This window comes from Pangasianodon hypophthalmus, chromosome 13 (assembly GCF_027358585.1).
Source record: "Pangasianodon hypophthalmus isolate fPanHyp1 chromosome 13, fPanHyp1.pri, whole genome shotgun sequence".
Taxonomy (NCBI): domain Eukaryota; kingdom Metazoa; phylum Chordata; class Actinopteri; order Siluriformes; family Pangasiidae; genus Pangasianodon; species Pangasianodon hypophthalmus.
Window position 1 is genome coordinate 22,527,679 of NC_069722.1, and position 13,059 is coordinate 22,540,737.

At 40.0% G+C, this 13,059-nt stretch overlaps 1 protein-coding gene across 4 annotated transcripts in view; it reads right to left on the reverse strand.

Annotated features, from left to right (window-relative positions):
- Positions 1-13,059, reverse strand: part of unc5a (unc-5 netrin receptor A) — a 213,921-nt gene that overhangs the window by 33,005 nt on the left and 167,857 nt on the right. For 2 of the 4 annotated variants that reach the window (XM_053239204.1, XM_026947083.3), the window contains 2 exons: positions 4,290-4,478; positions 1,858-2,151 (listed from right to left, as the gene is read on the reverse strand). In XM_053239204.1, the coding sequence (XP_053095179.1) occupies positions 1,858-2,151; positions 4,290-4,478 (483 nt within the window). Of the gene's footprint in view, positions 1-1,857; positions 2,152-4,256; positions 4,479-13,059 lie in introns of all 4 variants that reach the window. The other 2 variants (XM_053239203.1, XM_053239205.1) reach the window with 1 other exon arrangement.

Consider the following 13,059-nt stretch of genomic DNA (forward strand, 5'->3'; position numbering starts at 1 on the left):
CTGCACCACGTACCCACCATCCCTCAAGATATATAGAAGAAAAGCTTCTAGACTCTCTGATCTGTATCACCCAGAGGGTTTAACTTTCCCTAACTGTCTTCAAACTATGATTGAAGCCCTCATCACTAAGCACTTGCATGAACATTAAACCTTTTCTTGTTACCAAATTCTTCTTATTTACATTTAAATGCTTCCTGGTCCTTCCCTGACATCCTACTCCCACATACCCCACACTTCTTCAATCTCAGGTTCTACACGAGGGGTCCTCCTGTGGTCCATAAGACTAGAGTGACCACTGTGGGGGGTGATCTTTCACCTCCATGGCCTCTGGAAGTTGGAATTCTATCCCACCATACCTGACCAGAGACCAAGGCTTGATTGGAGGAGATACCAGAGTATACCATTGTGCATTTCCATCTCCTTTGGATTAAACTGTTAAGAGGTTGATTATTGGGGTTTAATGTCCATTCATGAGATCTGCACACCTTTGGTACTTATGCCAGCAAGTCTGCTTATAGCAAATTAAGTTGTCCAGAGTAATAAGGCAGTAAATTTATAACGTAGTGAGAATACAAATCCAAAACCCAGGCCAGTATATGAATTTTTCACACTGATCTGGGATCAGTCTGTTCCCCTGCTAGCACTGCTGCTCCTCTGCCTTCTGCATCTTTTCCACACTTGAAGTGGATGGATTTCTCAGCAAAATTGGAAATCTCTTCCTCATTTCCTCTCTTGTGCCTCCTCACACTAACTCCCAATGTGGCAGACTGATGAGGACTCGGTCTATTATTGAGAGAGCTAATTGTCCCAAATAGACTCCACTCGCGCCCTTGGTAGTGGATAAGGTTACAGGCACCTTTCAGGCACCGATCGGTTTAGTGATGCTCTTTCTTGGCCATGTTTTGTTCCGTAAAACAAGCTCAGGACTTGCTAATGTCACCTAATTAGAGCAATTTCAGTCTAGGGAAGCAAAATGATTCACTTTGCTTTTATGAAAAGCTTTTATTGTCGTAACGCGATCGTTACGGTGTCGACGCGAGTGTGCTTTCCAGGTCTTTTGTTTACAGAGGCCAGTGTTTAGCTGAGCTCTATGACGCCTCAGTGATCCATCGTGTAATTTGATCACCTCTGATGTACAATCAATGTAAAATCACTACAGTTTAACCTTCCTGTTCATCTCTTTAGATTTTGCAGCAATATAAGCTCACCCAATACATTTTCTCTTCAGCTGAATATATGTGTATAACTGCTATTTAAATTATTGAAAATTTTCCATACCTCTGAATAGACTGGTTTCTGTTCCACTGGTTAAAATCAACCATGTGTTTATCAAAATTGATTGTAGCAGGCAGGTAAACTGAAAGTATTTTTATCATTAATTTAAATAAGACAGCTAGCATTACAATGAGCAACCATCATAAACAGCTAACTGGATAACGGCACCGTAAACTAAGGTACTTTTCAATATAATATTTCAAAAAATAAATAGCTACACAGAGGCGTAGTTATTAGTAGGTAAACATAAATATCCGAATAGCTAGCTATCCTCTTGGTTAGCTATCTGTGATTACTTAATGTTAAAATAAAATATGAAACAAAATAAGGCATAATATTGTAATGTAGCTTGGTAACGTGACACGAATGAGGATCTAAAGGGTCCAGAAAGGACAGACATATTTTTTTTCCTCTTGGGATTATTCCCACTTCTTGCATTAGTATCATTCCTTCATTTACGCTTATGGAACGCGTGAGAGAGTGTGTGAGAAGTAGAGCTGTGTGATAGAGTGTGTAAGAGAAAGTGAGAATGTGATAGTGTGCATGAACCCAGAGAAGTTATCTCGCAGTCATGTGACTCACCCGTGTTGGGGATGGTAAGACGTCCTCCCAGGAAGTTGAAGGTGCCGTAGGAGGTGTGGACGGCGTCCCGGGGCAGAGTCTTGAAGTAGCTCTGTGCGGTGAGGCGGCTGGTGAGGTGTCCGCTGTCGCCGGTCACTTTGCCGTTGGCCATGGTGTGCGATCCGTTAGCCAGAGGCTCCAAAAGCGGCCCGTCGCTCAGAGAGAATTTAGGAGTCGGGTCATGACGTGTACGCAGCGAGCCCTGGTAACCGGGCGTGGTCAGGTCCGGCTGGATTGTGAGCAGGTGAGAGTTTTCTGTGTATGGAAGAGAGAGAGAGAGGAAGAAGAGAAAGCACGTGAGAAAATCAGAGAATGTGAATGAGCAGGCCTGCCAACCTTTACGCATTCTGAATAGGAACTCACATTTTTACATCGGAGTATGCTGCTATGAGTGATCACTCAAAAATACACCAAACGAGCATCACCTCTTCCCCAAAAAAAGACAGATGAGCCAACCAAAATATGAATCTGGAATGAGTGACAGTTGGGTACTTTTCTGAACACTCTGATGTTAACTGACTCACTGGAAGCCCCGCCCCCTTCCCTCAATCTCACATTAGGAATATTTTGACTGGTGAGCTTGTCTCAACTCGATCTTCCCGTCAACCTAAAGTTAAACTGAGAACATTTTGAGTTCATTAATGTGAAATAAAATCTCAATGTATGTTCGACTTGGCGATCATTACAGTAGTTAAAATTAGGGATACACTTTTGTGTTTTGGAAAACACAAAGATAAAACAGGCCTGTAACGAAGTATCAAATCCAACACTTTACAAATAATTTTAGTGATAATTAGAAAGTGGTTAAAAACGCAGTTTGCTCTCTCATGCCGGTCAGCATAAGAAACATTTCAGCCATGTGGAAACATTTCACAGTTTCCATGAAGGGCACTAGACAAGTGGTTTGTAAAAGGAGCACATCAAAAGTGGACTGTATTACGTTTTTTTCCTGTTTTATACGCATCGAAACTACGGATTATTCGTCTTCAGGGTTGGCAGGTCTGCAAAGACTGCAAAAAGTGAGAGCAAGATATTTGTTCAGAAAATGAGCTTAAACTACGCACTAACAAACGGAGGTCAATGTGAACAGACATACACATACACATACACACACACACACACACACATACGGACAGATCGGATTTTCCCAACACCGTAACCCTGATAAGAACTGGCTTGAGGATAAACCGATCCCGCTCCCGCTCAGTGAGCGCAGCCGCCGCCGTCACGCAGATTTTTAAGGCCAGCTTAGTGGGAGTGTTTCAGAAAAGAGCCGGCTCACTTAAGCATGTCCATAGCACCGCTCCGTTTTCCACACCACAGCCATTTTCATTTCTCTGCCGTCAGATTAAAGGGGAAAATCAGCAGGGAGAACACGACATTAAGATCAGGGTGGAAAGCGCAGAGCGTCTTAGCGCGCTCAGATGGAAAATGGCCGGGAGGGATGATGTCAGAGGTGCTCGCTGAACGACTCTCACACAAGCTGCCTCACTGCTAATACTGTACTAAGTAGTGTACTAATAAAGTGATTATGTTTATGAAGTGAAGCTAGCTAGTGTAGGCTAGTGCAGTCTAGCTAGTAAAATGTTTGGTGATGTAGGCAATGTTTAGTCATTGTAGCAAAAGACTTTGGTTGTATTTCCAGCTTATTTAATACCCATTTTTTTATTTTATAATTACAGTACGTATCTACCAAACTAGAGAACTTACTCAATACCTTTTTTAAACTTACTAAATAAGCAGTTTTATATAGTGTTCATAGCTACTTCACTATCTGTGCGTTATGCTTCCTTACACAAATGACAACGTTAGCCAGATAGCTCTATTTATCTATACTTAATACCGAATTTGATTTAATAAATGCCTTTAAAATCCATACCTCTGAGTTTATTTAATGCCGTTTAGCTGCTAGTTTAGCTTACCTATGTCAAAAAGGTCGCTAGATTATGCTGAAAAATCATAACATTTCATAAATAAAACCTTATTTTTTTGTGAATGCTAAATAGGCAAGTATATACTGTACGATATGAAGTATAGTAGCACAAAAGCTATGATCATTTCAAATGAAAACACAGATAAAAACACCTATGGGAAGCCTTGTAGGTCAAAATTTCATCTCCCAGCAAATTTAATGGAGAAGGTTCGTACCTGTCATGTGACATGGAAGAGCTAGCTGGTTAGTGGGAATGGGCAAATGATGAAAACCGGAGAAAACGTCATTTAAATAAATAAATAAATAAATAAATAAAGGAGTAACTGGTGATTCACACACACACACACACACACAGGATGAAAGGCTCAGAGAACGTGAGTGAGACAGAGAACACAGAGACGGTTGTAAGAGAGGAAGGATATCGTACTGCAGCGCTGTGCCCGGTCCGGTGCCCACACACCTGGCATGGCGGGTTTGATGCCCACGGGCTGGAAGCCGGTCGTGAGGATGGATGAGTCGGCTACGTCCGCATCCAGCCCTTCCTTCTTCCTCCGATACACGAGGACCAGCACCACCAGCAGCAGAGTGAGACACAGCGCCACGGCAACAATGCCCACGTAGAGAGCCACGTCCTCCGCACCGGACACGGCTACACACACACGGAGAGAGAGAGAGAGAGAGAGAGAGAGGCATTAAAAGCACATCTAGCTATTTCACTACTAGCACAAATACTAGTGCTTTATTACAGACCATATTTTTGCCTCTTGTTCCGCTGTTTAATGTTCAGTTTTAACAGTTATTTAGCCTTACAGAGTCTATAATGTGCAATTTCCTGTTTTATTATTCTTTAATATTCTTAATCGGGCATAAATCCACACACTCAAAGCCAGTATTACCAGCTCGTTTCAAGGAAAAGTAGCTAATGTGTGCTCAAAACGTCGCTAGAAGTCGCCAGATGAGGTCACGGGCTAATTTTTTGTATGCACTGTATCATCATGATCATTTGCATGAAGAAGGAAGATTTTCCGAAGACATTTAGAACAGAATATAAAATAAGAATAGAAAATAGTAGGTTACTTATGTCTTATACAATAACCTATTTCTTATAGATGTAAGTTGTCTTTGGTCCTGGTGCCACAAACCTATTTACGTATTTCCAAATCATTTCCATCAAGAGTTCAGACAAAATGAAGCAGTGATAGTGAGTATTTGGGAAATAGATGCAAAAGGAAACATTTCCAAGTGGAAAAACTCACTTTTATTGTTATAAATATCACCAAGAAGAGATTTTAAAATAAAAAACAAAGAAGAATGTCTATGAAGTTTTGTTCGTGTTTACAGATGACAGTTCATCCCACTTTTTCCTGAACCACATCAGCACGTCGGTTAACAGCAGATTATTTACAGGAGGTGACACACACACTTACAGTAATTGTTAGCTTCTTAGCTCCAATGCAAAACCAAACACACAAACCTCAGACGCCAAACGTGTCTCGGCTGATCGACTTCATTTGGAGTAAGTGGAAAAGTAAGATTCCCTTTACTAACATGATTTACAGCATTAGTTAACATTCACAAATCATTTATATATAATATGTAAGTAATGTAATTGAAGTAATTAACGCAACATCAATTGATGTTTCTTCAATACGAAATCATGAACAATGTAATTAACTAAGTGTTTATTCCATCCAGGACTCTAAATGAACTAAATTACAACATCTTGATCATCAGCTGAACTGAGATCAGCGGTGTTACAACTCCATCCAGACTCACTTATTAACTCCACCAATTAACCACCACGAGCAGATTAATTAAAGTGCTTAATGTAGCCCGCGATGGAGTAAACATTAACTCCAGCAGGTGCTCGTTGCGTAGTTAGGGTTTAAACAACCATCAGATGTAACTACAGATTTTTTTAGAAGCGAGATACACACTCAGGGTGTGTTTTGAGCAGAAGTGTGTCTCATTTTTTTCTAATTTTCTTGCACGATATCGATTCTTGCACGATGCACTGATGCAGTGATGAAGCACAGTATGTCACGCAGAAATGTCTCTTTTCTCTAGAATGCCATCAAATAGAAATTCATTAATAGTGCACGAAATTAACTGTTGGCTTGCGATATTAAAAATAAAATGCAAAATCATAATAGTATGCTGGATCAAGTGCTATTTTTTAAGCTGCTGAATAATGAGCATGGAAGCCGTTTTGTTAAACCAAATGTGCAGTGATTAATGTGATAATGACGACTACTCCTGCAGCAATATTCTTCTATTACTTCTATCAGAGTTCTATCAGTGCTCGCCATCTTCTCATTCATATATCATCACATCCATCTTAATTTTTTCATTTTTCATTTTAAAATCGTTGCTTGCTGTTATGTTACATCATATTATATTTGACAGCAAAGAAAAAAAACACTATTTTCTTCTTCAGTCTGCATTTTCGATCACAGTTTTTTCAGGTTTAAAGGACTTGTGTTTAAAGGCGGTGATCTACAAGCTATTGAAAAACCCTGCCTTGGAAGCTTCTACTCGAAAAAGCTCATGTATTTTAGCTTTTTTTTTTTTTTTTTTTGTTAAACTTGAAGCACTGGGCTCTTTTTGATTTCTTTGCATTAAGAAAATCTGAGGATGCTTTCATACTTGGCTTTTTTTTTTCATAATAAGCCTTTTGTGCTGATATGGAGGGGTGAAAAAACAGCTCAGACAACACACACACTGTAACCATAACAGTACGTTTGCCAGTACTAGCTAGCCTAGCTTGCTCTCTAGATTAGATTTATTATTCTCAGTAATGCAGATTGGTGTTGTTTGTCTATACTGTAGCTTTGGAGGCAGAACATCATGATAATTTCAGTTGTTTGTGTGACGTGACACATATAAAGTGGAACATCGCATCATGTACTGGTGAATATCCCAAAAATATACCTTTTTTTTTTAATATTGGCAATAAAATACAAAATAGCTTCCATTCAACATGTCGTAAATTTCCTCATATTCGCTCGCTAAGAAGACTCACTTTTCACTGCCACTTTGTCATCCATATTTGTTTTCCCAGACACCACATCCCAACTCTCTGCCCCCAAACGTGCGACCTGATTATTCGAGAGGTAAACAATAAAAAACCATTTTTTTCGTCAACTTTGGAAGTTCTGCTGTCACCAAAAAAAAAAAAAAAACACGAAGGCAGCAACACTTTGGAAAAGTGGCCACTTCCTGTAGGATTACATGTGTGCGAAGTACGAAAGCAGCCGAAAAGGTGGATGTGAAGTGAAACTCGTGACTTGTGATTTTATTGAAAACACTCTAGATCTAATTAAACAACACTGAGATCTTGATAACTCTAATTAGACACATAGCCACATTTATTTGTCTTACAATTAATACCAGCTCTGCACTTAAGTCTTTGAATCTAGAGGTTTAATTGATTTACCTTCTAATGAAATTAATAAACTTATTTAGAGTCTCATTAGGATCTGAGAGCAGCTCAATAATGAGTCCTTAATTACAACGATTTTGGTCTTTAGTGGGACCAAATTTGTTTAATATTTTCGCTTATTCAATTGCCGTTATTTTTGCTTTGTCATATTATTTTATCAGTGTCACTGACAGTGATTAAAACAGAACGTACAGGTGTTCAGATTTCTTTTTTACTCTTTTTTAACCCCTTCGCTTCCCAGGATACATCGACAGAGCCAGATTCTCATACCTACACACGTTTCACTGTAGTTACTGAATAGCTGAGTATATAAGCAGAGTTTAAGGGGTTAATCATGCTAAGCAAGCTTTGGCAATCTATTTTATTAATCTGTAAAGCTATAAGCTATTAGCTATAGGCTGCAAGGCAAATCGTGGGTTTGTGTTAATGCACTCATTATAACACGTTTACTGTAGTAACAAGGGCTTCTCTGGTGAAATCTAATCGTAACCGAATTTTAAAAAAGATGTTATTTAACAAAGAAAAACATACAGTCTTGATATCGTGACGCTTTCTGTGAGGAGATGTTGATATAACATTTAGGGAAGGAGTCTCCAGTGTCAGCGCATGGTAAGAGTAGGTTTTCCGACACAGGAAATTCATCAGGACAGAGGATGTTGTGTTTTGCGATTTCACGGTAACAAGCTATTTTTTCATAAATTTCATAACAGGAACATGATAACAGGAACTTGTTTCGCAGATGTTCTATAACATTAAACATAACCATAGATGGAAAGTTACAAAGTACCGAGTGCCATTCTTTAATGAATAAAAAGTGTAATCCTTGGCAAAGCCGCTGTGGTGTAAGAGGAATAAAATACTTCCAGATGTGCCGTTATTGAAACAGAATCAACTTCAGAGTGTTAACAATAACAATAACACCTGTTGATTATTTTCCTAAAACTGCACACCCCCAAGATGTTTAATCATTACCTAAGACAAACCCTGTTAGTTCATTTTAGCCAGTCCTTTTTCTCAATGCAATGTTTAAGGTGTAGTCTTGACACATTTTCATGTCTTAATACATGAAATACAAAAAATTAATATCAAAACTTTTCCTATTTTATCACTTATTTCTCAACAATAAAGCAGCCTGAACTAAACTAAACGAAATTAAATAGTAGCTTTTCTGAATACACAAAAACACACCTATAATAAATGTGCTATCATTTGTCAAGCCAAGCAAGCATGTATTAAGAGAGGATGAAATGTGAAGAGAGAGAGAGAGAGAGAGAATGAGTTGAGTGGGAGAATGAAGGAGAGAAAGAAAGAAAACTAGAGAAAGAACCAAATAAACTGCATCGACGATTTAAATGCATCAAATGATTCAGAATTCCAAACACGTTTCTGGATTGAAACTGAGACTGATGCTTACACGCAGAGGCAGAATAAACTCTTGTACCTATACGCAGAACGATATCGACGTGTTCTTTTCTGAGCTTTAGTCTTTCGATCTACATTCTGTTTCGTTTGTATCAGAGCTTTATTCCTCTGGAGAGCGGCCGTACCGTACTGTGTGTCTTGCTACATCAGCACTCCCGAATTTTTTACGGCTGTGATATTGAACGACACACACGTTCCCAAAAGGAGGAGAGAAAGAGAGTGGGCGAGAGAATAAAAACAGATTTATCTGCTGCCTTTCTGCCTCCGTGGAGTCTGTGGCCCGCGGTGCTGAGACTCAGACAATCACGTCCAAAACAATCCTAATCAGCGGTGTCAGTGGGAAATGGGATTTTGTGACGGCCGTCATTGTGGCACTACGGCTCGGGTGTGTGTGTGAGACGAAGTGCGTGTTTATCGTATAGCATGTGTCAGCGGTTTAGAATCACGCTCAGAGACTGTGACTCGTTTGTCCCAACACCACACACTTCCCCAATCCCACTATTCCAATTAAATGAAATTAGATATCAAACTCTGAATGAAGGATAATTGAGGATATAAAACCTTGAAGACCTTTAAAAAAATGTAATCAGTTCTGTAACAGAAGCCATTTTAACAACAGTACATACAGTATATTAGTGTCTGTGTGTCTGTATTTGTGTGTCTGTATCTATGTACGTGTGTATCTGTCTCTTTGTGTGTCAATCTGTGTATCTGTGTGTGTGTCAGAAGCCATTTTAACAACACTACATACAGTATATTAGTGTGTGTGTATGTGCATGTGTGTACGTGTCTGTATGTGTGTGTGCATATTTGTATCTGTGTATATCTGTGTGTGTATGTGTGTGCATCTGTGTGTGTTTGTGTTTTCATGTTTTTATATCTTAATGGGGACTCACGTGCCCATAAGGATAGGAATATCTGAGTGTTTTGACCTTGTTTTGACCTTTAGCAGGTCTCCTGCTTTTTTCTTTTTTTTCTATAGCTTTTATTTTATATTTTATATCTTGTTAGATTTACGTTTGGTTACCGGGAATAAGGTTAGGGTTAGGTTCATAAAAGGTAGAAGGTCTTCAGAAGGACGGTTAAACAAATGCGTGTGTGTGTGTGTGTGTGTGTGTGTGTGTGTGTGCGCACGTGCGTGTGTGTCAGTAACACAGACCTCAAGACGCTTACCGAAGCCTGGCTACTTCTTTCTGGTGACGCAGTGAATGCGGTATTGTTTGAGTAACTCACATACACACAGCTTTGTTTGTTTTGATTCGACAACAGTGAAGTTGTCAAAGGAAATGATTCAGTCGGAACTCGCCCACCATCTCCGCCAAACAACATCAATAACAACAACAACAACAACAGCAGCATCTCCGCCACAATTAAGAGAGCTGCCAATTGCAGATCTGAACGCCAGCATCAGTCTAATTAACCCGCATTCTAGTTGTTAATTGCACCCTTAATCGCAAAGTCTAAATAAATATCATCACCGCAATCAGTCTGGAGTTTGACTTTCTTTTGTCAGCGGGAGTCTAAAAGAGGAAAAGTGTACAGTGTGTATCACATTCTACTGCTTTCAACGTCACATTTACCTTTAAAAAACCCATTTATACTACATTTATACAATTGTTGAATTCTTGGTTAGCCACTCTTGTTTTAGTATGCAAATAAACGCCCTGAATGTGGTAGATGTGTGTAGGCTTATTAATGATTAATTATTAATTAATAAATTAATGAAAAACTTGTTGGAACTTCAGCTGCAGATTGGGCTGTGAGTAAAGCAGGATGTAGGTTATGCGCTGTGGAAGAAATACGAAAGGATTGAGATCTCATGGGAAACTCGTGATGTTACAAGCGAGTGTGTCTTTCACTTCCCACACTGCTGCAACTCGATCTCTCACTTTCAGATGGTGCATTCTGGGAGAGACAGATAGGAAGAAAAAGAATATGATTAACAAACAAGTGCAGGTTCTGAGGAAGGATAAATAAACTGCGTGAACCTATACATCCTGCAGGAAGTGTGTCTCTCGCACGTGGCGTCCACGAGAAGCCGAGCTGCAACTGGATCTCTACCTGCAGCGGAGTGTGTGTGAGAGAGATAGGGAGCGACAGAGTGATGACGAAGGCGTAAACAGACAGAGAAACTACAGGTGCTGGGGAAGGATAAGCCGAAATAAAACCTGGCGCCCTGCTGCGAGCTTGCACACACAGCAGTGAGGTTTAGAGCCGGTTTCGTGTGTGTCTCGCACATGAAAGCATCATCACTGTTGACAGTGATAGAAAGGTCTCGGTAGAATTAGCATTAGTGATGCTAGCAGTTCAAAACGGGCTCAGGATCACTTCCTGAAATCAGGCGAAATCAGGACACACCTCTGTGTTCAATAACCGTCCTCCCAAAGCGGACCATGCATCAGTCACCTTTGTCCTAGCACTCTCACTCTCTCTCTCTCTCCCCCACTTACTCTTTGTTCAGAACGAGAGCTCCTTGAGCTTATCGGAGCATCAGCGGGCCAAGTTTTTATCAGAGCCAGCAGGTGTCACGTGGAGCCCGATCCTCGAGGCTAACTATAGACTCGGCTCTGGAAGCCATCGATTTTTGCGCACAGGCCGATAATTGAAAGGATGTCCATCACGCTTTAATTGACAGAGCTAATCAGGTTTTATAATTGGATAGATTCTACCTAATTCAGCAGCACTGCTCATCTCCTCTTTTACTCTCGTCCTTTCTCTGTTACACAAAAATTTCTTTTCCACTCAGGTAGGAACTGATATTACTCTCCTTGCCCGGGCTGTTTCTCCTTCTTGCTCTAATCTCCACACATCTCAGTGACTCTAGCATAATGGAGACCTAGGCCCTGCAGTGAGACAGGTGTCTGTAGGTGGAACAGCCTGGCTGAGTGACTCACGCTAGAGAGACAGAGACAGAGAGAGGGAGAGAGAGAGAAAGAGCGCAGAGACTTTTCCTTCTAAGTTCCCTTCAGTGCATCTTGCATCAGCTTACAATTTTAAAACTCCCCTAGCTTCTAACTCTAAATACCATGCAGCACTCAAAAATAACACCTCTGCAGCACACCACATAAACTGAAAACTCTTCAAATCATTGGCCTACTAAAGTCGAATTCTATACCGGACTGTGCGTTCTCCATGTTGGATTATACGGTGTAGATTGTCTAACAACTGAAATCGACTACGTCCTGCTGACGTCGTCAGTCAGCACGATTAACGTAATAAAGATATTTTTTTCTGTCCATTAGCACATTTTGTTTATATCCCCACATATTGGTGGCTTTTAATCGAGCGTTGTAACACTGCTCACACTTTGAAATTTCAATCAAAAATTTCTGACACTGACAGAACTTGGTTGACTGTCTCTGGTGGCAATGGACTATATATAAATAACCACAGGTATATTCTTTTGTGCGATTTTTGTCTGTGACAGCAAAATCAAGCTGAAAATCATATAATATAAACCCTGTATAACATATTCTCCAAATCTAAGATGTGCAACAGCAACAAACCCTGTGCATGTTATGTCTCCAGAGGCCAAACAATGTTATGTCTGCAAAAGCCCAAAATGTGATTGTTATGACTGGAACACACACTTTTTTCCCCCCTCAATCTTATTTCTCACAAACTAAAAACATGCTTCTCTTGCAAGAGACTTACGAGGCACATCCATTCTGCCAGTTCATCACTACCGATTGTAGTATATTGTCTTCCTCGTTCTACTTCATCATGTCCTTTGAGAATAGGTATACGCCTTTCACAATAAAAGCCCTGTATGGGATTACAGTTCCCCCAAGCCCTAGTAGTTTTTCACCACATTTGTCTGATGAAAACTTAAACAGGAAAGTAGACAATACCACACTGTCCACACATCCTATCTATCCTGAACTCCCACTGTAACGGGATCTGTATAAGCTGACAGTAGGCTAGAGATTAATTGGCCCAATTTTCCCTCAAACACTTGCTTGCTTCACTTTCCCATATAGTGAAAGCAGTAAAATCTATTGGCGAAGTATAGAGCTCAACTGGGAAACACTACATTCATCCTTAATAAGATATGAGCACCATATATCCTATACCACTGTTGAATTCTTGATTCTCATTGGTCAGAAAGTTTTGATTAAATAAGGAATAAAACACAATAAAAAAATAATCATCCCTGGGTGGTAACAGTTTCATGTTGAGACATCATACGACCCTGCTGTTGACTATCTTTCTAAAAAGCATGTTCCGTCATGTTTCATTTCATACTTAAAGCATCTGGAAAAAATTCTTACAAAACCAAACCCCATCAAGGCATCAAAGAGATGCCCATCGTGAACAGAATCAATGGCTCTTTCTTCATACTGCGCTACGTCCAAAGTTCATATTT